The 20,423-nt window shown below is 65.3% G+C and overlaps 3 protein-coding genes across 3 annotated transcripts; 1 reads left to right on the forward strand and 2 right to left on the reverse strand.

Moving 5' to 3' along the window:
* Positions 1 to 583: 583 nt before the first annotated feature.
* On the reverse strand, positions 584 to 2,573 carry LOC147413793 (myocyte-specific enhancer factor 2B-like). Its single transcript, XM_086477441.1, has 5 exons — positions 2,552 to 2,573; positions 2,306 to 2,451; positions 1,583 to 1,694; positions 1,387 to 1,477; positions 584 to 899 (listed from the first exon to the last, which is right to left on the reverse strand). Exons 1-5 carry the CDS (start codon positions 2,571 to 2,573, stop codon positions 584 to 586), a joined length of 687 nt encoding a protein of 228 aa, XP_086333567.1.
* Positions 2,574 to 3,051: 478 nt separating this feature from the next.
* Positions 3,052 to 4,585, reverse strand: LOC147413794 (myocyte-specific enhancer factor 2B-like). Its single transcript, XM_086477442.1, has 5 exons — positions 4,532 to 4,585; positions 4,142 to 4,345; positions 3,937 to 4,065; positions 3,684 to 3,846; positions 3,052 to 3,434 (listed from the first exon to the last, which is right to left on the reverse strand). The coding sequence occupies exons 1-5, from the start codon at positions 4,583 to 4,585 to the stop codon at positions 3,052 to 3,054; spliced, it is 933 nt and encodes a 310-aa protein (XP_086333568.1).
* Positions 4,586 to 15,389: 10,804 nt separating this feature from the next.
* On the forward strand, positions 15,390 to 20,094 carry TMEM221 (transmembrane protein 221). The gene is made up of 3 exons (XM_086477709.1): positions 15,390 to 15,691; positions 19,218 to 19,303; positions 19,577 to 20,094. Exons 1-3 carry the CDS (start codon positions 15,390 to 15,392, stop codon positions 20,092 to 20,094), a joined length of 906 nt encoding a protein of 301 aa, XP_086333835.1.
* The last annotated feature ends 329 nt before the right edge of the window (positions 20,095 to 20,423 follow it).

Raw genomic sequence — 20,423 nt, forward strand, 5'->3', positions numbered from 1 at the left:
AGAAAAGAGCCCCTGGGCTGCGGGAGCAGCACCCACCACCCTCGGCTGCCTCCCTCCAACCCCCCCCCACCTCGCTGTGGGACCCTGGCAGCACCCCCCCCCAGGCTGGGTGCAGGCTAGGGCCAAGCGTGTGCAGGATTGGACCCTTTGCTGGTGCTCTCGGTCCTGCTGCCACCCCGTGGCACTTCTCAGGCATTCCTGCTCCTAGCGGCGGCCACGCTGGCGCAGGGACAGACGGACGGACGAGGATGGACAGTGTCCAGCACCGGAGAGGGGACCAGGGTAGTGCTCCTCACCCGTGGGGTCCTGGCCTCGCAGGGGGCTGGGGGGGGGACACAGAGCTGCAAGGAGCTGGGGGGCGGTGGCCTGGGGGGGACACCGGGGTGAGGAGGGGGCTTGCCGGGAGCTGCAGCCCCAGGGTGGGGGACCGAGACCCTGCGGGAAGCCCTGTGGCACCGCTGACCCTCCTGGCAGCGCTGCAAAGGGCACGGGGGGGGCTTCCCGAGGGTCCGAGGATGGGGGTGAAGTGGGGGGGCTGCTTTCCAAGGCTCGCCTGCCCCCCCCCCGTACCCCGTCGGCCTCGCTATCTCTGCCAAGCGTCCATGGTCTGCACCCGCCGTGTGGGGACGGGGGCCCGCTGCTCCTCCGCCAGCGGCCGAGGGGGTCCCAGGGGGTAGGGGTACCCCTTGGCGTAGTCATCCCGTGGTGGCTGAAGGTCTCCAGGGCCCCGTGAGGCTTCGCTCAGGGAGGCCAAGGTGGCCAGGGGGGACTGGGGGGTGCCCGAGGGGCAGCCCAGCCCCGGGGAGACCCGCTCGGACTTGATGCTGATGGCTTGGGGCTGTGGGGAGGCGCCGGGGGCCGGGGCTGGCTCTTCGGGGGAGACGATCCGGCTGCTGACCCTGGGGTAAGAGGGGAGGAGGAGTAAGGCTGGATCTCCCTGCACCCCTTGCTGAGGCGCTCAGAGTGGGGAGAGGCTGAGCTCACCCCCCCCACACCCCTCCCTAGAGCTGCTGAGACCCCCCCCAACTCATCTCATGTACCAGCTCGGACCCAGCTGGGCAGTGGGCAGCTGCCCACCCGGCTGCTGGGAGCCTGGTGTATGACTGGGGGGACACATGGGGATCAGGTCCCCTCGGGAAATCCAGTTGGAAACAGGCTCTGCCAACAGCAGGAGGGGGGGGAGGGTGTCCCAGGATGCATCCCAGTTTTGGGTGAAGCTGGACAGACCCCAGCATGGAGGGGGGGGGGCTGTGCCTTGAATGCTGGCAACACCCATGGCTGGAAGGTGGCACCTTTGGGTGCAGCAGCTCCCCATGAACAGCCTCATCCCCAACCCACGCTCTCCCCACCCTGTCCCCCACCCCACGGCTGCCCCCTTTTCCTTACCCCAGCGCTGCCATGTCCCGTGGGTGCTGCCACGCTGTGGGGCCAGGCTGCAGGAAGCCGGGGGGTGGTGGGGCCTCACCAGCCCCAAAATCTGCCGAGCAGGAGGCCAAGAGTGAGCAGGAGCCGGGGGAAGGGGGGGGGTCCGCAGCCAGGGGGGGGATCTGTGCTGTCCCCAGGCCGAGGGACCAGGACTTACCTGCTTGGGCCGGGGTGAGGAAGGGGAAGCCGGTGAGGCTGTGGCTCGGGATGCCGGAGCTGCCTGGGCTGAGCACGGGGCTCAGGGTCTGCAGAGTGGGGTACAGCGGCCGCTGTGGGAAATTGGGGTGCCCCCCCCATCAAGCTTCGTGCTGCTGACCCCCTGGGGGGGGGGGCTCATGATACAGCCTCATCCTCTCCCTGCCCCCAACCCCTTCCTGTGCCTCCCCCCAGCAAAGCCCCGGTGCCAGGCTGAGGAAGAGGAGGTGGGAGCAGATCGGAGAAACTCCTCACTGAATTTGGGGAGGGGACATCTGCGTGGTCCTGGGGACACCAGGCCTGGTGACTTTCTGGGAAATGCCTGTCTGCAGCGAGCTGGAGGGGGGACACCCCCTCACTGCCTGCCCTGCTGCCCCCCTCCTGCGGTGTCACTGCTGGGGATGGGGAGCCCAAGGCCACTGAGTGCCCTGCTGGCACCGACCCCCATGGCCAGGGGGTCCCAACCCCCTGCCCGAGCACCAGGGGCACCCCAGGGACCCAGAGCTAGCCCACACCGGGGGACTACAGACTGGGGGGGGGGCTTTGCCTTGCATGCAGGGGACACATCCCAGCGATGGGGACATGCTGGGGCTGGCACCCCCCTGCTTTGCTAGCGCTGTGTCCCCCCCATGCCAGCCCAGGCAGCAGGTAGAGGTGGTGTGTGTCCCCCCCCCGCAGCGCTCACCGCCACGCTGCCACCACTTCGCCCGCTTGCCAAGTTGCCGTGGGCTTCACCGCGCCGTCCCTCTGCGCCCAGGTACAGCGGCGGGGGCGTCTTGGTGGCCAAGGCTCGGTTCAGGCTGCCGGTGGGGAAGAGGGGGTAACCGATACCTGGATGGATAGAGGGACAGGACGATGCACAGGGTGGCCCCGAGGGATGTGGGGTCCCAGGGGCTCTGGATCTCGGTGGGGGGGGGGATCCCCATGGTGCCCTCGTCGCCGCGGGTGGCCATGCGTGCCTGCACGGTGCCGCGCTCCGGCAAACCCACATCCTGCGCGAGGCGGCCGGTGCACCTGGGCCGCGGTGGCCGCACGCCGCGAGCGGAAACAGCGCGCGAAGGCGGTGGCCGGATCCGGCCCTGGGGCCAGCGGGCTGCAAACCTCCCCGGCCGGACCCTGCCGCGGGGAGGACCCTCACCCCAGCTCCCCACGGAGCAGCTGGGACCTCCCGCAGGCGCGTCCAGCGGGCCTGAGGCCACCGCGCTGTCCCCGTCCGAAGCGACGGGGATGCTGCGCACCCTCATCCTGCACCGGGAATAACACCCGGCTGCCCCTGTGCCACCTCCCAGCCACCCAGGGCGGGGGGTTTCCACCGGTCAAGCCCCAGCATAATTTTTTTCTGGCTGCTTTTCTGCTGTATGGTCCTGGAGGCACCCGTGTCCCTGTCACTGGTGGCATCCCACGGGGCAGGATGAGCCCCCTTGTGCCCAGCTACGAGCTGTGCCGCACGGGAGGGATCCGTGGGCGTAGGGTGCCCAGGGTGCCGGGGCTGGCTGGGTGCTGGCAGGGTGCAGGAAGCAGCTGGATGGAGGCAGGGGACGGTGTTTCCACAGCTGTGGTGGCGCTACCAGCCCACGCACCCACCCCGGCCCCGCTCCCGGTAAGTCCCCGGGAGATGCTGCGAGAGGAGCTTTGCATGCAGCGCGTGGCCAGGAAAATCCCCATGGGGCCAGCGAGGACAGGGGACAGGGTGCCCGTGGTGGGGACAGAGTGCCCGTGGGGGGGACGGGGTGCCCATGGTGGGGACGGGGTGCCCGTGGTGGGGACAGGGTGCCTGTGGTGGGGACAGGGTGCCTGTGGTGGGGACTGGGTGCCTGTGGCGGGGATGGGGCACCCACGGTGGGGACGGGGTGCCCGTTGTGGGGACAGGGTGCCTGTGGCGGGGACAGGGTGCCTGTGGCAGGGATGGGGTGCCTGTGGTGGGGACAGGGTACCCGTGGTGGGGACAGGGTACCCGTGGTGGGGACGGGGTGCCCATGGCAGGGACGGGGTGCCCATGGCAGGGACCATCTCCTCTGCAGCCGCCTCCCCGCAGCACCCCTGGGTGGTGGGTCTGAGCCTACCTGGGGGCAGCGGTCCCGGTGATCGTCCTGGTGGCTTCGGTGCCGCTGGCTTGAAGGCGGGCGGGCGACCTTGGCTCTGCGGGGAGCCGCTGGCGCTGCCCAGGGACGCGTCGGTGGCCGGCGAGGAGCTGCCGTAGGCTGCTTCAGGCAACGGCACTGGGCTCTGCGGGGTGAAGCAGAGGTGAGGGACGAGGAGGGGATGGGGACCCTCGGGGACCTTCGCCCCCGGCACCGCGGGACGGCAGCGACTCACGTAAAACCTAGGCCGTGCCGCCGACAGGTCCGTGCCCTCACTCAGCCTTCGCACCTTCTCCCCAGGATCCGGCCCTTCGTCCAGCTCCAGCTCGTGGCTCTCCAGCCCCAGCCCCTTGCGCTTCAGCGTCTGCGGGGAGCAGGGTGCTGAGCGGGGTCCCGCACCCATCCCCTCCCTCCCCCTCCGGCCAGCCCCTCGCCGCTACCTCGAGGATGTCGGAGTTGGTGCGGCTCTCGTGGGGCTCACTGTACTCCGTGTACTTGAGCAGCACCTTGTCCATGTCGGTGCTGGCGTACTGGAAGAGGCGGTTGGTGCTGTTGAAGATGATGAGGGCGATCTCGCAGTCGCACAGGACGCTCAGCTCGTACGCCTTCTTCATCAGCCCGAATTTCCGCTTGGTGAAGGTCACCTGCAGCGGACGGGATGCACTCAGGACCCCTGGGATACGGCCCCAAATCCTCCTCCTGGGTCCCCAAACCCCAGTCAGATCCTCACCACCTCTGAGGAAGGTGGGAGCAGAGTGGCTTTGCCTCCCTGCGTGGCCTCGTGGCTCCCCAGCCCCCTCGCCCCCACCTCGTTCCCGAGCGGCTCCTACCTGCCGGTTCCGCTGATCCAGTATTCGGCTGATCTGTATTTTTTTTCGGCCCATTTTCGCCTCCTACACTCGAGGAGGGGCTGGAAGAGAGCAAGAAGCCCCTGAGCTGCCGCAGCCCAGGGCCGGCCCGAGTGAGCATCCGCCCCGGCACTCCATGTGCCTCCTCGCCCCTCCGGCTGCCAGAAATAAGTTTTGCGGAAAAAAAATGTTTTCAGAGGAAGTTTCGGCATTTTTTTTTTTCGGCAAAGACGGAAAAAAAATAGAAGAAGAAAAAATGGGAAATTCTGCTGGGGCAGGGGGGAAAAAAATCCCCTTAGCTCTGCCCAGCCAGTTCCAGTGCCCCAGCTCCGTCATCCCCACCCCACCACCGGCCCTGGGGACCCAAGCACCTGCGCGTGCCGGCCGGAAAGCCGCAGTGCCACGATGCCACCAGGTCCCTCGGCAGGAGCAAGGGATCAGCCTTTGCATCCCCGAGCGCTCGCCTGCAGCCGCGGGGGCTGCTCCGACCCTGCCCCGTGCCCTGATGCTGTTCACCGGCGGGGAGGGCGGTTATAAGGGAGGCCGGGCTGGCTGCGGGGAGGGTCCGTAAAACAAAAGGGCTGGTTTTAGGTTCAAGGGTTGTTTGGTTTTTTTTTTAATTTTTTTTTTTCTACCATGAACAGACTAAATTTGACCTCCGCCCTTCGCAGGTCAGGAAGTGGCTGTACGAGGAGACAGCAAAGCGAAACCACCCACCTCTTCGGGCCACGTGAGCCGCTGGTGGGAAGGGTGAGGGGTGCGGGCACCCTGCATGCCACCCTGGTTGCAGGGTGCCAGCACCCATCGCAGCCTGGCGCTGGGCTGTGACACCCCCCCCCGTGACATCCCCCTGCTGCCACAGGGACCCAGTCCTTGTTCTTCTTGCCATCCCTCAGCACCGGTCACCCCAAAACCCCTCTGGAATGCCCTGGTGCCACCGCAACCCGGTGCAGAGCCATGGGCGTTATCAAGACATTCCCAATGAGAACCCCACATTCAGCCTCTCTACCCCAGTTTGGGGGGGGCAGACCTGGCCCAGCTTGGTCCCCACCATCCCTAAGCCACGTCCACGGGGCAAGAGCCAAGCTGGGAGGCCGCCAGGGCTGGGGGCTCTGTGCTGCGGCTCCCCAGGGATGGCAGGCACCCCGGGAGCGCCCCGAGCCCAGCCATCAGCTCCCCCCCCCCCCCCCCCATTGCAGGGATGTACCCCAGGGGTGCAGGTTGGGGACCTGCCAGCCTTTTGCTCCCCCGATGCCCCAGCCTGTCCCTCTTCCCCCTCTCAAGCACGTTGCCATTTACCATCTTGCTCAGCTGCTATATTTAGCTGATCAAAACTAATTTTAATTTATGGAAGGAAATTGCGCTGCCGTTCCCACGGCCCTGCTGCCACCCTGTGTCCCGGGGCCCACGCACGACACCAAGGTACAGGGGGGTGCCAAGACCACCCCAGTCCCCCCCGGAAAAAGCCAACGAATCCCTGGTGAAAAGGCAGAGGTTTTCCCAATGATTTCTGCTGCCCACGCGGGGCCGGGGCTGCTCCTGCCGTCCCGGCACCAACACCTTCAGCGCAGCATCGGGACAGGGCGCTGCCAGGGACACGGCTGGGGCCTGGCCACCCCCATCCCACGATCTTTAACTTGGGGTGCAGAAACAGGAGCTGTTCCCCAGGGGCTCTGGCTCGCGGCTGGCTTGGGCACCTTTGGGTCAGGGGATGCTCACCTGGCTGCAGGTCCCCATGTCCCCGCACAGTCTCACCCCGAGGGGATTTTTAAAGGCTCCGGGGTGCTGGGGACGGAAGGACGCGTCCCCCCATCTGCAGTGGGGACACGAAATGCTGCCGAGGGGCCCCTTGGCTGAGGCCACCACCCCCAGCCTGCTCAGCTGCTGCAGCACCCTGATGTCCTCCTCCAGCACCCTGATGCCCTGCTCCAGCACCCCAGTTTCTAGCTGCATGGGAAGCACAAAGGGAGACGGCCCCTACACTGGGACTGATCCTGCCTGGCTCTGGCCCTCCCCAATCCCTGGCTGTGTCCCCCACCCTGTGCTGCTCCACAGCAGGGGACAGGGGACAGCAGCCACCCCCGGGTACCAGCATGGCTCTGAGCCCCATCGGCCTGTCTGCCCAGGCAGGGTGCTCCTGGGTTACCAGCAGCCAGGGGGGCAACACTCTGGGGGTCCCAGGGGGGTACAGGCACCCACAGGGTGATGCTGTGGGGGTCCCAGCGGGTCCCAGCACCCACGGGGTGATGCTGCGGGGGGCCCCAGCCCAGAATAGCAGGTGGGGGGGCGGGAGGCAAGGGGAAGCGGTGGCAGCAGCGCCATCAGGCCAGGGGAGCTGGGGACCCGCCGTGGCCGGACTCCCGGCACGCTCCCCGCGGGCTGGGCTGGGCACGGGGTGGCTCGTCCCCCCACCGGGGAAACCATCCGAGGCCTCGTGCAACACGCGGGGCGGTTTCATCAGCCGCCTCCCTGCGCAGCTCGTTACGGCTCCGCTCCTCCTGGGGCATCGCCTCGGCCGCTCGGCCGCCGCAGCCATGTGGGACCCGCGGGGGACACGCACGGCCCCGGCCAGGTCACCGCTGCCACCAGCACGGCGCGACGGGCCGGGGTCTTGCAGGACAGGCGCAGGGTTCGGTCCGGCCGATGCTCTCCGGGAGCGGGGACAAGGCGTTACGGCTCGTTGCCCCCACGGGTGCAGCGGGGCACCGGTGCTTGGTGTCCCCCCCAGGGAGGGTATCAAGGGCTGGGAGGGGAGCGGGGACCTTCACTCTGGATTTTAATCGCCGCACCAGGCGATGAGGCGACAAGCAGCATTACGGCTGGTGACCGCCGGCGGTGACAGGCACAACGGGGTGGCTCAATCCGGCGTTGCCGCCTCCATCCTGCGGTCCAGTGAGGTGGCATCCCCCAGCCTTGTCCCCACGGCCGGGGACAGCATCGAGGGAGCAGCGTAGCTCCCGTAAGGAGCAGCATCCAGCGAGGGCTCATGGCCCCAAGCAGCAGGGAGCGGGGTTGGGGTGCTGGCCCCAGGGAAACCCCCCAACCTCTAATTGCATTAATCTCTGCAAGGTCCCACCTCGTTTGGGTGGCTGCGATGGGGACTCACGGCGTGGCCCGGCTGCAGGGATGAAGCACCCTTCAGCACCGTCATTACGAACGAGGCCACCGAAACCCAGCGTAAGCAAAGCTCTCGAGCCCTCAAAACTTTTCAGAGAGGAGACGTTTTCCCCTGCCTGCACCGGGCAGAGGCTCCCGTGCTGCCTGGCATCCCGCCGGCCTCCGCTCCCTCCCACGCACACTTATCTTTAGCCCAAGCTCTCTGCTCACTCGCACGCACCAGGCTCGCTTCCACGCCCAGGCGCAGCCCCTCGTCCCCACCATCCCTTTGCCAGCACCCACAGCGAGGTGTCACCCTGACCCCTGGGCTGCGACGAGGTTTATAATTAACTCCCCGGATCCTGTACATCTTTAGGGGTCATTTGCATCACGCCCGAGCGTGTAAACTTCCTATCCCAGCTCCTAATTAGCACGATGAGATGAAGTGAACCCCTTGAGAGCGACGTGTTTTTCCGTGTGCCGCAGCCCTGGCACGACGTGGGATGCTTGGTGTGGTACCAGGGGGGTCCCAGCCCCGCCTTTACATTCTTCCCCATCCCTGGATGATCCCAGAAATGTTAAATGTGCCAAATTTATTCTAAAGTAAGAGCAAGGGAGTTATTAGGGGTCTGAGCGCTCCCCTAAAAACCCCAGGTCAGGGTCTCTGAGCTCCTCAGCATTTCATCCTCCTACCTCTCCCATCCCCATGAGACAAAGCAGCACCGACACAGAAACTGGAGGGAAAGGCCGTTTTCACCAAATTATGGGGATTTTGTTGTAAATCTGAAAGCTGGGGGTGGCTGGGTAGAAATGGGAGGGGAAGAGAGCGGCCAGCAAGTACCCGCTGCTGGCATCCGGCAGCTTCCCAAAAGCGTTTGGTTGGAGAAAAACAATGATTAAAGTGGGAGAAAGAGTTTCCATCCCATCTTTTACGGGGAGAAGAAGCGAGCTTGGCTGGGAGGGGGAAAATCTTGAGCCAGGAGAAGCCAAATCCCATGGCGGGGGGGGACCAGACGCTGCATCGCTGGGGACCGGGAGGGCAACGGGCTTGAAATGGGGCTTTAAGGACCACCGGGCATGGGTGGACACATGGCGCTGGGACCACCGTGGGCCACATCCATCCCTGGCTGGTGCTGCCCTGCTCCCAGCTGGGGACGTGGCTCTGGCTCTCACCAGTCCCCGGGGACGGGCGGCGCTGGGGCCTCGCGGTGTGAGCAGCATCCCGAGCCCGGCACAGCGAAAAGTCAAAGTTGACCAGAGTTTCTGCTGGGGGTTGACAGGCCCTTCTGCTTTTTATAGGTTGTTTAAACAACTAACCAGTATAAACCAGAGTGGGACCGGCAGCATGGGAAGGGGAGCGGAGAAGGCTGGAGGAGTCTGCTGGGAAGCAGGGGAAAGGCTAGCCCGACAGACACGGGGTGCTGTGGGGGCTTGGGGAGCACTGGGGAACCGAGGGCATACGTCAGGGCGCTGGGGACAAGGGGGTTTTCTCCGCTAACCACCTTCCTCCATCTCACAAGCATCACCCCAGCACCCAGCAAAATCCCCGGGGACAGTTATAATTCATTTATCTCCCCCCGTCGCAGCATGGGGCCCGGCCACGGCAGTGCCCTGCGTCCCTCCAGAGCCAAATCCAGGCTTCAGCCAGGCTCAGAGGGACCCTGCCATCATCCAGCCCCGGCTCCATCCCGCTCGGGGTGACACAGAGCGAAAGTCCCACCAGCACTGCCGTGGCCCGGTGCCGTCAGGCGAAGCGTGGTGATGGGCGGAGGCTTTTCGGTTCCAAAATGACTGTGTGGAAGGAGGAAGGATTGAAACGTCCCCCCAAAAAAATGAGGCAGCTCTTGCCCTTGGGAAGACGGACAGACACAGAGACACCCCCCCCCCCTCCAGGCCCCAGACCACCTTTTCTGCTCGGTGTCGGCAGCACCGCTGGCAGCAGCTGAGGGAAGAAACGCGCTGTTCCCGCAGGGCTGGGCTGCCCCACGCTGCAGCTGGGCATTAATCCGGGAAATGATGCTGGTTTGGTGCTGGAGGGTTTGCTGGGGGCAGCCAGAAATTGCTGCTGGCTGGTCTGAGCCGATCCCCGTGGCGTTAGGGCGGCGTGGCTTACAAACCTGGTTTGCTCCTGCCAATCCTGCTGTAATTCTTGTGAAGAGGAGGGAAATCCAAGGGTCTTAAACACACTAATTCCCTGCATTCCTTCTGGGGAACCCCCATGGCAGCGCGGCGTGCCAGGCTCTCCACTGCCAGGACACTTCTCCTGGGTGTCAGCAGGAATCCCGCTCCCCTTGCACCACACAAAGTTTCCCAAACTCACTTTCTTTCCCCAGTGCTAAGAGCTGGCCGGCTCTCAGCGCCGGGAGATCATCAGTGCCCCGGGCTCAGAGGCGAGTGGGAACATTTGAAATCCTAAATCAAACACAAGGCCTGCACCTACATCCCAACCCTGCCCCCAGCTGAGCTACACAGGTCTCCCCCCAACATCACCCACGTGTGACGTGTCCAGCTGGCAGCCAGTGACACAGACGAGGGCCAGGATCTGGCTCTCCCGGCCGGGTCACCCACGGTCCCTTCCCAACTGGTACCCAATGCCCCGAGGGATGTGCGTGGACCGAGGGGGCACAGGCCATCGCCTCCCCGGCGCAGGTCCCTGCCTTCCAGCTCGCCCACCAGCTGCCACATTCATTTGTCACCTGCGAAACCCCATCTCCAGAGCCAGCAGCTCTGGGAAACTTTCTCTCATTAAAAGAATAAAGCCCCGGGGACGGGGACTCGCTGGCAATCGGCTGCAGCGGGCGGGAGGATCCAGCCGAGGATCCTCCTCGCTCTCCCCACGGGGTTGGGTGATGGAGAGAGACTCGTGTGCTGCGCTGGGACACGCTGGAGATGCCACACGCTGGCAAGAGCCGTGGACGGGTCCCGTCCCCACCCGAGAGCGGGAAGAAACAGGGCTGCCACTCAGCGCACGCTATGAACCGCCAGACTGGCGCAACACCCCAGAGAAGCTACGGTGACATCAGGCCCTGGCCCTGCATCGGGCTCTCCTGGTGCTGCGTCACTGGCGGCCTTACAACTTACTCCCCGTTGGGCCAACGGCCCCGCAGCGCTGTGCCTCAGTTTCCCCTCTGCACAGCGGGCTCTGTCCCAGAGGCCGAAGGCCCCGGGGGTGGCGGGGAGGCGGCCGGCGGGGCCGGGGCAGGGCGGCTGCCATCCAGGCTGCACTTTTGGGTTAAACCCGGGCGTTCCTCCCTGCACAGACACGAGTAAAAATAACCGCCCCGAGCGCGGCGCAAACCACAGGCTTTTTATAGCCCGCCATCCCTAGACGTCGGGGCGGGGGGACGGGGCTCCGTCGTGCCCAGACCAGCCCGCGGGGCGCCGGTCCGGCCGCACCGGCACCTCCCCTGGCCGGTTGCGCTCCCCCAGCCCGTGAGCCCCGATGGGGCGGCCGGCTGGAGGCGTGGGGCTGCCCGCCGCGGAAGGGAACCCGGTCGAGGCAGAAGGGCTGGGTTTGGGGGTGTGCGGCCGCCACTGCCCCCCCACTCCCCACCCCACACCCCCCCGGTACCGGTGACACCGGAGCGTGGCCGCGCCCCGGACTCCCCCCTCCCCACCCCGGGGCACGCACCTGGACACCGGCTCTTCCTCCTCGGCAATTCCCCGCCGGCTCGGCCGTGGGTGCCCGGCGCTGCAGCGGAGCCGGCCCGGCCCCGGTGCGGCCCCGCCGCCGTCCGGTCCCGGTCCCGGTCCCGGTCCCGGTCCCGGTCCGGTGCGTGTCCCCGGAGCCGCGCGCTGCCCGCCGCCTGCCCGAGCCGCGCCGGTAACATTTGCATAGCCCCGCCCTCCCCGCCGAAAGATTTGCATAGCGCTGCCGGGCTCGCTGGCCATTGGCGGCCAACGCAGGGCTGGTTTGCATAGCCCCGCCTCTGGCGGGAAGAGGGGCGGGGTGGAGGCGGAGGTGGAGGGGCGGGGTGGGGGAGAACTGGGGGAAAACTGGGGAGACTGGGAGGGGGGAGGCTGGGGGACCCGGGGGGCTGGGGTGGGGGTGAGGCTGGGGAGGACGCGGGTGAGTTTGCGGGAATTTGGGGGGCTGGGATGGGGGTGAAGTTTGGGGGGGTCCCAGGGGTTGCTGTGCCCTCGCCGGGGGGGGTTCAGGCTGGGGCTGAGACGAGGGGTGCTGGGCGCCGGTTTAGGGCCAGGCTCTGGGTTCGGCCTATGCCAAATCCTGGGGGACCCCCACCTTGGTTTCAGGGGACCTCCTGCAGCACTGCCGGCCCCCTCCGCCACAGGGGTGGGGGGTGCGTGTCCCCAGGGTCACCGAGGGCTCAGCGAAACCCCTCAGCAGCTCGAAGCCCTGCCGCTGGTTTGCAGCTCCAAGAGGAACCGTCCAGCACGCTCCCCCTTCTTTTTCTTTTTCATTTTTACAAACAGAGTGACCTGCCCTGGGAGGGCTGCCCTGTCCTCCTGCCCCCAGCCTGTCCCCGAGGCCAACCTGCAGCGAGCGGGTGTCCCTGGAACCCTGCGTGGGGGCCGCTGAACCACGGTGACAGAACCCGAGGGAGGCTGCGAGGAAATGCTGAGCACGAAACCTCCGCAAGCAGCTCCTACGCTGCTGGAGACCCACTTCAATAAAAGCAACCCGACGCCTGCTTGCTGCAAAGCCCAACACCTCTGTGTTCCCCCCACCCAACACAGAGAGTGGGGACAGGCCCTGGTGGCACCTGGGACAAGCCACCGCTGTGGTTTCCTGGCACCATCCCCACTCCCAGCCCAGGGAAGGTGGCAGAAACCCGCTCTGCACCGGGGCATCTCGAGTGGGGACCGGAGGATGCAGGTGGTGCTGGATCCTGTGGCTCAAAGTCTGTGGAGATGACCCAAAGTGGGCTTTGCAGACGCTGCTCTGTCACATGGCCTGCCTGGCTCTGACAGAGGGGAACAGCACAGCGGAGCTGGGAGTCAGCATTTGGGCTGGAGGGTGGCGAGTAGCCGGACTGAGACGGTGCTTTTCCCCAGAGGGAGCAGAATCTGACCTTGAGAGATGCTGATGTGCCTTGGCTCTGTGTCCAGGTCCGAACCCAGCCCCAAAATCAGCCCCGGAGAAGGCACTGCCCAATTCACACCCCCGCTCGTCTCCTGTCCTTGTGTGACCTCTACCTCGGCGGGGGCAAAGCCGTGGTGCAGCCGCAGGGGTGACCATGACCCCCACGCTCTGCTCCAGCTCCCCCAAACCTGTGATCTGCCGGGCATCCCCCGGGTGGGTGCTGCGTGGCCTTGCCGGGGGTCCCACTCCCTCTGGCCACGGTGGGAGGCGAAGGGCTGTCCGGGAGCTGCTCGATGTGGGGTTCCCATGGGGAGTGCCCGTGTTTACAGCAGCGAGGGGGAACTGATGCAATTCCCAAGCTCCCGCTACGTGAGCGGAGCTGCCCGAGCAGCAGGTGGGAAAGGGGTGATCAAGGGCTCGCTGGAAACCAGCCCCACGGTGGGGACACGTCCTTCCACCCCAGGCATGCCAGTCCCAGCCCCGGGGGGTTTGGGAAGAGGGGCTGGAGAGATGGGGACTCTCTGGACGAGGTTTTCGCTGCAGGCTGCGCTGGCAGAAAGGACACGACATCTTGCTTAAAGCTGCTTTTAAAGCTCATGATTTACAGAGGGCTTCAGAGTGCAATTAGCAGACTGTTAATTAGCCCTGCTCGTAATCTTAATTGATCCTAAAGAGGAGGTGGGAGGGAGAGCACAACTGCAAGAGCATTGGCGTCCTGGCAGCTGTGGAGTCCGAGGGCAACGCATTCAGACACCCCGTCCTGCCGTGGGCCAGTGTTTGGGGACATCAGGGTGGCCCTTTGCCCGGCCGAGGTGTGGGACTTCCCTGCCCTGTCCCCCCGCCTTTGTCTTGGGCTTCCCAGGGGTTTGGCCTGGCTGAGAACCGCTTCCAGCCACGGCAGCTGAACCCCCTCTTTGGGCGCAGGGGCTGCCCGGACCCCCCAGGTCAGGGGGTGCCCAGGCTGGGCTTCTGCCCGGCTGCTCCCTGCGAGCTCCAGGTCAGCAGCTTGAAAGCTTTGAGCTCCCTCTTGAGGCCCTTCCTGCCCCAAAATCCTGGGGTTTTGGGGAGCCTCAGCTGCTGGGTGCCCCAGGCTGAGCCCCGCAGTGCTCAGCACCCCAAGGCACACGGCCCATAGGACACGGCCAAGCCCCATCTCTCTCCCAGCCACGGCGAAAGGACAGAGCCCATCACCGGGAGCTGTTTTGGGGACTTTGGGCCAAGTGCCAGCGACCCAGGCCTGGGGACTGCCATCCCCCCCGCGCCCCCCAGCCAAAAATGCAAGCAGGGCTGGAAACAAACTGGGAGCCAAACTGCCTGCCAAGGCCAACACACCAGCTTTCAAAATAGCCCATGTCCCGCACGGCTCCGGCCGGAGCGGAGGGTGCCAGCAGGAACCACCCACGCGGGACGGGAAGGCCGGCAGCGCCGCGGCGGGCAGAGCTCCTCTGCCAGACGGAAAGGTCACCCCGTCCAGATCCCACAGCCGGGCTCGGGCACGGCTCCAGGCGCTGATGCCACCAGGCTGGAGGAGTCAGCATCGCACCCGGTCCCCTGGCCTGGCACTGGCAGGGTGCCCGGGACGTGTCTGGGAAGGCCCAATCCTGATATTCTTGTGTCTCATACGCAGGGAAAATCGATGTGCTGGGGAATGTGGGGTTGAGTGGAGAAACTGAGGCAGCTTCCAAGGTTCGGGGTATTTCCCAAGGTAACAGGTGACCTGCAGAGTGACTTTTCCTGAGCTAATCTTCCTTGAATCCTCCCCGGTTCCCGGGGGGAACCCGGTGGTGCGGCAGATCCCAGGGGAAAAGGCGCTTCTGCTTCCCAGGGTATTTATAGGACACAGGAAACTTGTGCTGGCCCCAAGGGCCGGCGGCTGATGGTGGGGCAGCCCCTCACAGGTCCTTTCTCAGCCTTACGAGAACATTTTGGGTGCTCCCTCCTGACCCGGCGAGGATGTTCCCGCCGCAGGTGGAGGCCAAATGTCCCGGGGGGGGGGGGGGGAAGCAGGATTAGGCCACCGTGGTGCCCCTCATCTCCGCTCGCTCCACGCCGAGGCCGGGGTTACATTCACGTGGTTGATCCCAGGATTTTCCCAGGAGCAGGAGGATCCTCTGGGAACGGGGAGAGCCGAGGGGAGCGGCGGGGTGCACCGCTCGGAGCAGCTCCAGCACCCGCCCGTCCCTCTGTCCATCCTCCTGAGCGCAGCTCGGAGCCTCCCGGTCCTGCTCCCTCCATCCAAATCCCCCCAACCCGCCCCCCCCCCCCCCCCCCCCCCCCCGACCCCGAAGAGGCTCCGGCGGGGGGAGGGTGCTGGGCGGAGCCCGGCGCTGGGGGGTCCCGGCCCGGGGGAGCCGCTCGGCTGCAGCCCCCGCGGCGAGGGGCCGTACCGGGAGGCAGGACCGGCCCGCCCCGGCCCGCCCCGGCCGAGCAGCGGCGTAGGGAGGGAGACGAACACCCGGTGGGGCCGTAGCTCCACCGCCCTGAACGGCGCTCCCGGCCCGGTGCCCCTTCCCGGTTCGCGGTCGCACCGGAGTCGGAGCTCACGCAACTTGAGCGGAGAGGAGCGGGTCCGCCGGCCCGGTGCCCTCCCCGGTTCCCGCTGCCCTTCCCGGTTCCCGCGGCTCTCCCCGGTTGCAGGTGCCCCCCGGGTTCCCGGTGCCCCGCCCCTCCCCGGTTGCCGGTACCGGTACCGGCCCCGCCATGCCCGCCGCCTACCCGCAGCGGGCCCTGACGGTGCTGCTGCTCTTCGGCACGCTGGCCGCCGCCATGGCCCTGCTCGCCTCCAGCCTCATCTTCCAGCTGCCGTCGGGGCGGGCCGGTCCCGGGACCGGTGCCGGTACCGGCCGAGGGGCTCTACCGGAGCCGGTGGCCGCCGTTCTGCTGCCGGTGTCGGCCGTGCTGGCCGCCCTCTGCCTGGTGCTCAACGTGAGCTGCCTCCTACTCTGCCTCCTCCACGGCTACTTCAGCACCGAGCTGTGCCGGGGCCAGCCCGGGCCCGACCGGTGAGAGCGGCGGGGACGGCGGGGATGCAGGGGGACGTGGGGGGCAGCGGGGTTTGGGGGTGCAGGGGGACGTGGAAGGGGGCGCCGGGGTGCAGGGGAGGCTCCGAGGGGGGTCTTGAGAGGATGGAGGTCGGCAGGGGAGGGAGGAGGCTGGAGGGGTGCAGAAGGGGCTGGGGGAATGAGGGGTGCGAGGAGGGTGAGGGGTGTGAGGAGGGTGAGGGGTGCCGGGTAGCACCACGACCTGTCACAGGGCGCCTGTCCCCGTGGCGTGGGCTGATGCGCAGCCCTGCCCACCCCTCCTGCACCCCAAGGTCTGGCCTTTCCCGGGTTCCCCCCCAGTCATTGCCCCTGCAAAACGGGGGTTGTGGGGAGCGAACGATGCCACTGGCACTCGCTGAGCGCTCGGAGATCACAAAATTCACCTCTGCCTGTCCGGGAAGCGGGGTTATCTCCGGCTGATGAACCCCGGGGCTGTAAGTGTGCCCCTTAGTTGGGGGTGTAGCTGTGCTGAGCGACTGTATCGACAAGGAGCAAGTTTACAGCAGCCCCTCCACCCGGGCTTGCTCTTTAATTTCCCCAATAACATCCCTGGGTGAACCCAGGGCGCACATTAGGGTCCCTCTCCGGGCTTACAGGAGCCCTTGGGGTCACCCCAGGCTGCAGGGCCAGCTCAGCTCCAGGGTTAAGGCAGGGAAGATGTGCTGGGCCTGGCCACGATGCCCAGGACCACCCGAGATTTGTCCCCTTGCAGCAGGAGGGCTGGGCAGTTCGGGTCACTGCCGGGGTGACCGCACGGGCCACTGGCTCAGCACCAAGCTGACCGCAGGCCTGGGGTCATTAACCACCAACATGTGTTGACTTAATCATTACCAACACATTTACACTTGCAAAACCGCTTCCAAAGCGATTTCCTCCTCCCTCCTCGGCGGAGAGCTGGGCCGAGCTCCTCTGCCTGCGCTGACCCAGCCCAGCACCAGCTCCGCTCCTGGATTAACAGAAAAAAACCCCCAACTTGTGAATAATCAGATTTAAAAGCATCTTGGTGGAAACCGGTCTGGACGTGGAGGTCCCTCGGTGTAGCTCAGGCGACAGTCCCCACGGGACCGTTTTAGGACCGCTCTGACTTAAGCAAGTCAAAACTCATTTAAAGGAAATGATAATGTTTCAGCAGTTACTTTTGTCCCTAATTAGACAAACCCATCAATGCCTCCTGCTCTGCATGGAGCACGATGGCTGGAGGCACTCCAGCAAGCGGCAGCGTCTCCTCTCAGCATCTTCCAAGCGGAGCTGATGCTCAGCGCGCTCGTTAACGAAGGAGAGCAAAATATTTCTGCCAAACACAAAGTTTTTAAAACCGAGCGGTGGGAGCTCAGTTTCTGCCGGAAAACTGCTACAGCAGAAAATTCCCCGTCAGCTGTAAATTCATCCGACACCTGGTGTTGATTTGGGCCGTAAAATGCTCCATTTTGAAGTTGTGGGGTTCAGCTTTGAAAAACCCGAGGGTGAAACAGGAGAGGCGCTAATCAGGCAGCCAGATGCAAAGTCACAGGTAGGGAGATGGAACGTGCCGGCCGTGGGACAGCCCGTCCTCCAGCAGCAGCGACTCGCTCAAGGGCTTACAGGGAAGAGCAACCGCCGTCTCACCGAGCAGGGAAGCGCTTCCCAAACAATTTGATTTTTAAAGAACAGATCTGTGCTCTCCTGCCGAGCCCCAGCAAAGCACGAGGCTGCTTTTGGCTTTGCTGCAGGCGACATGAGGCGTCGGTAGGGTCGGGAGCCCTGGGTTGGTGTCCCTCTGCCCAGGGTCTCAAGCAGATCGCTTCGTCTGGCTGTGCCTCAGTTTCCCCAGCTGCCACCTGAAGGTCACGCTCGTGTTTGGGAGGAAAAGGGCGGGTTCTCGCGATGCTGGTCTGCAGGCTGGAGGTGCCGGCAGGACTCACCCCCTCTCCCCTGCGATGTGGGACACCGTTAGCCGCCATCTCCCCGTGGCTGAGCTGGCCTGGCCCCACCGGGCGCCTGGTTTCATTAGGGGACCCGCTCACGTCCCAGGGACCTTTCCCACGTTGGGCCTGTCACACTGAATTACCGCTCCGCTTCTCAGCGTTGCGCTCAATAATCCGAGCCAGCTCCAAACAAAGTCCTTCTCCTCCCTCCTCATCCCCCCCCCCCCCCCCCAGCCCCTGACTCAGGTAATTAATAAAACAAAGCGGCTGCTCTTCCCCGCCGGCAGCGAGGAGCGGGAGCGGGTCCAGGGTCTATTAACGGCCCCTGGCTGCAGCTCCCCACGCGGGCGGCAACGGCCGAAGGGCTACAACAAGCCCAGGAGGAGGGGAGGGGACCAGGCCACGCTGCGGGGAGACTGGGCCAGGGCACAGCACCCTTGGCTGCCGCGTTCACCCCGCGGGGTGGAAGGAGCTGGCGCCGCAGAGGGTTGGTCCTGCCGGGAGGACGGTTGCGCCGCTGCCCCTTCAGCAGGTCCTTTGAAGCCAGGGCGCGTTTCCAAACGGCTCCTGAGGACTTTCAAAGGTGGCCGGGGGACGACGACACACCAGCGATGCCCCAAGTTGTTGCAAGGGATTGTTTGTGGCTTCCCAGCATCGCGGTCCTGCCAGCACCGCTCTGAGCACTCACATTTCCAACACCACCCGCCCCCCCCCGCCGAGTCGCCTGGCACCCATCCACCAACCTCCACCCCGGCCACACTACGCTGCGTCCCCTTAACGACCACATCCCGCTCTCCCAATTAGCGGAGGCATCCTCGGGTGCCAGCAGCCTCCAAAGCCCAGCGAGGGCTGAGGTTCGCCGGGTCAACCTGCCCCCGAAGACACCCAGGCAGAGCTGGCAGCGGCTCGGTGGAGAGCGTGCGGGGGGGAAAGCGCCGGCAGCAGGCGCAGGGGTCGGTGCTGGGTGGGATACAAAGGCCCTGCTGGAAAGGAGCTGGTCTTTTCATGTGTTTTAAGCACAATTCAAGTACCAAGCCCCCTCCAGACAAAAGGCTGGCAATGTGAGCTGAGCACAGAAATCCAATCCCGGGGGCGAAGAGAGAACCTGGCCTTGCTTAATTCAACGCGCCAGCACTCATTCTTTCTTTACGGGGGGGAGACGGGCTTGACACGCCTCAGTTTTGGTCCCTGTTTGCTCTTCGGGGTTTTCTGGACAGGGGCAAATCACCTGCAAAAAGCCTCCAACCATTTGTCTCCCTCCTGCCCCGATCTGGTTTCCGAAGCACAGCTCGAACGGGGCAGGAAAAGTCAGAAATTTCAAATGATCTCAAAATCTTCCGTTTCAGAGCGGGAAGAACGCAGCCCAGAGCTGTGCAACCCAGCGGCCTGGGGAGGAGGTGGGTGGGGGGGAACCCCCACTTCAGCAGAGGTCCTTGGGCTGGTGACCTGGCTCTGAACCTCTGCTCTATACAAACCCAGCGTGCTGAGTTTCTCGGCAGGGACCAGAGCATCAGCGGTTTTCCTGTGCTGAGACCAGGGCCAGGAGACCACGCAGACCTGTATTTTCCTCACCTGTTTTGCAGGGCAGACTGGTTCCTTCTAGACAGCCGGACGGTTCGCCACGCTGCCATCGGCTTGTTCTGCTGCGGGGTCTCAGTCTACCTGACAGGCAAGTGCTCCTTTCCCACCAGCAGAGCCCAGCAGGGACCGTGTGTTTTCAGCCCCAAACCGTGCATCCTGCACTGCTGGCGAGCGGCTGAGTTTCTACTTCAGCATCGGGTTTGTTTTGCAAATGCCTTTGCCAGCTCATTCCTGTAGCGCGAACTTTCCGTTCTCGGTGACCGGCCCTCACGGGGGCTCCTCTGGCCTGAAGTTTGCAGGTCAAACGCATCCCTCGAGCCCTTCCGCTCCCTCAAGATGTTCCTGCCCTCTCCCCTCCCAGCTCTCGCCATCTACATGCTGCTGCTGTTTGAACTGGAGGCCGGCATCGCCAGCGCTTGTATCCTCTCCTCCGGCGTCATCGTCCTGCTGATCACGGTGACGCACGCCCTGGTACGGGCTTCCCAGGTTTCACGCCGCAGCCACTCCGAGGTTTCTCACACCCTGTACGAGAACGACTCTGCCCAGCACGGCGAATCCTCCACCAGCGACCTGAACAACAAGAACGTGGCTGCACCCCGGCCCCGGCCTGAGATCCACCGGGAATTTTCCTTCCCTCCTTTTCTGGAGCACAAATCCCAGCTGGGCTCTCCGGCCAGCAGTAACCTCACCTCCTCGGGCAGCCCCGGGCTTCGCTCCGAGAAGGAGAGCTACAACCTGCCCCGAACCCACAGGACGCTGTCGGCAGAGTCCGGCCTGCTGCAGGCGCAGGGCAAGCCCTGGAACGGCGTCACGCAGGAGATGAGGAACGTGCTGGCACGCAAACCTGGAGCGTCGGGCAAGGACTCGACTCTGGTGTGAGTGGAAGTGGGACCTTTTCCGCCCCATCTCGTCCCAGGAGAGCTGCAGGCCCCAGGGCCATGATTTGCATCTCTATTTAGAGCTTAATACAGGTCTCAGCGGAGCAGGGGGACGGCTGCTCTTCCACCCTCCCGCCTGGGGAGGGGGGGGGTCTGCGCAGCCCCTGCCTGACGCTCTCTGCTCCTTGCGCTGAGAAGACGCCACCTCCACTCAAAGCCAGAAGCCCCCAGCCCCTCCTGCCACGCTGCTGGCACTCGCCACCCTGCGCACGAGGGCCGCCACGTTGGCAGCGCGACGGCTGGCAGCGACCCCCCGCGGGACCCCCAGGG

The sequence above is a fragment of the Leptosomus discolor genome, chromosome 24, assembly GCF_034619465.1.
Source record: "Leptosomus discolor isolate bLepDis1 chromosome 24, bLepDis1.hap2, whole genome shotgun sequence".
In the NCBI taxonomy this organism is placed as follows: domain Eukaryota; kingdom Metazoa; phylum Chordata; class Aves; order Leptosomiformes; family Leptosomidae; genus Leptosomus; species Leptosomus discolor.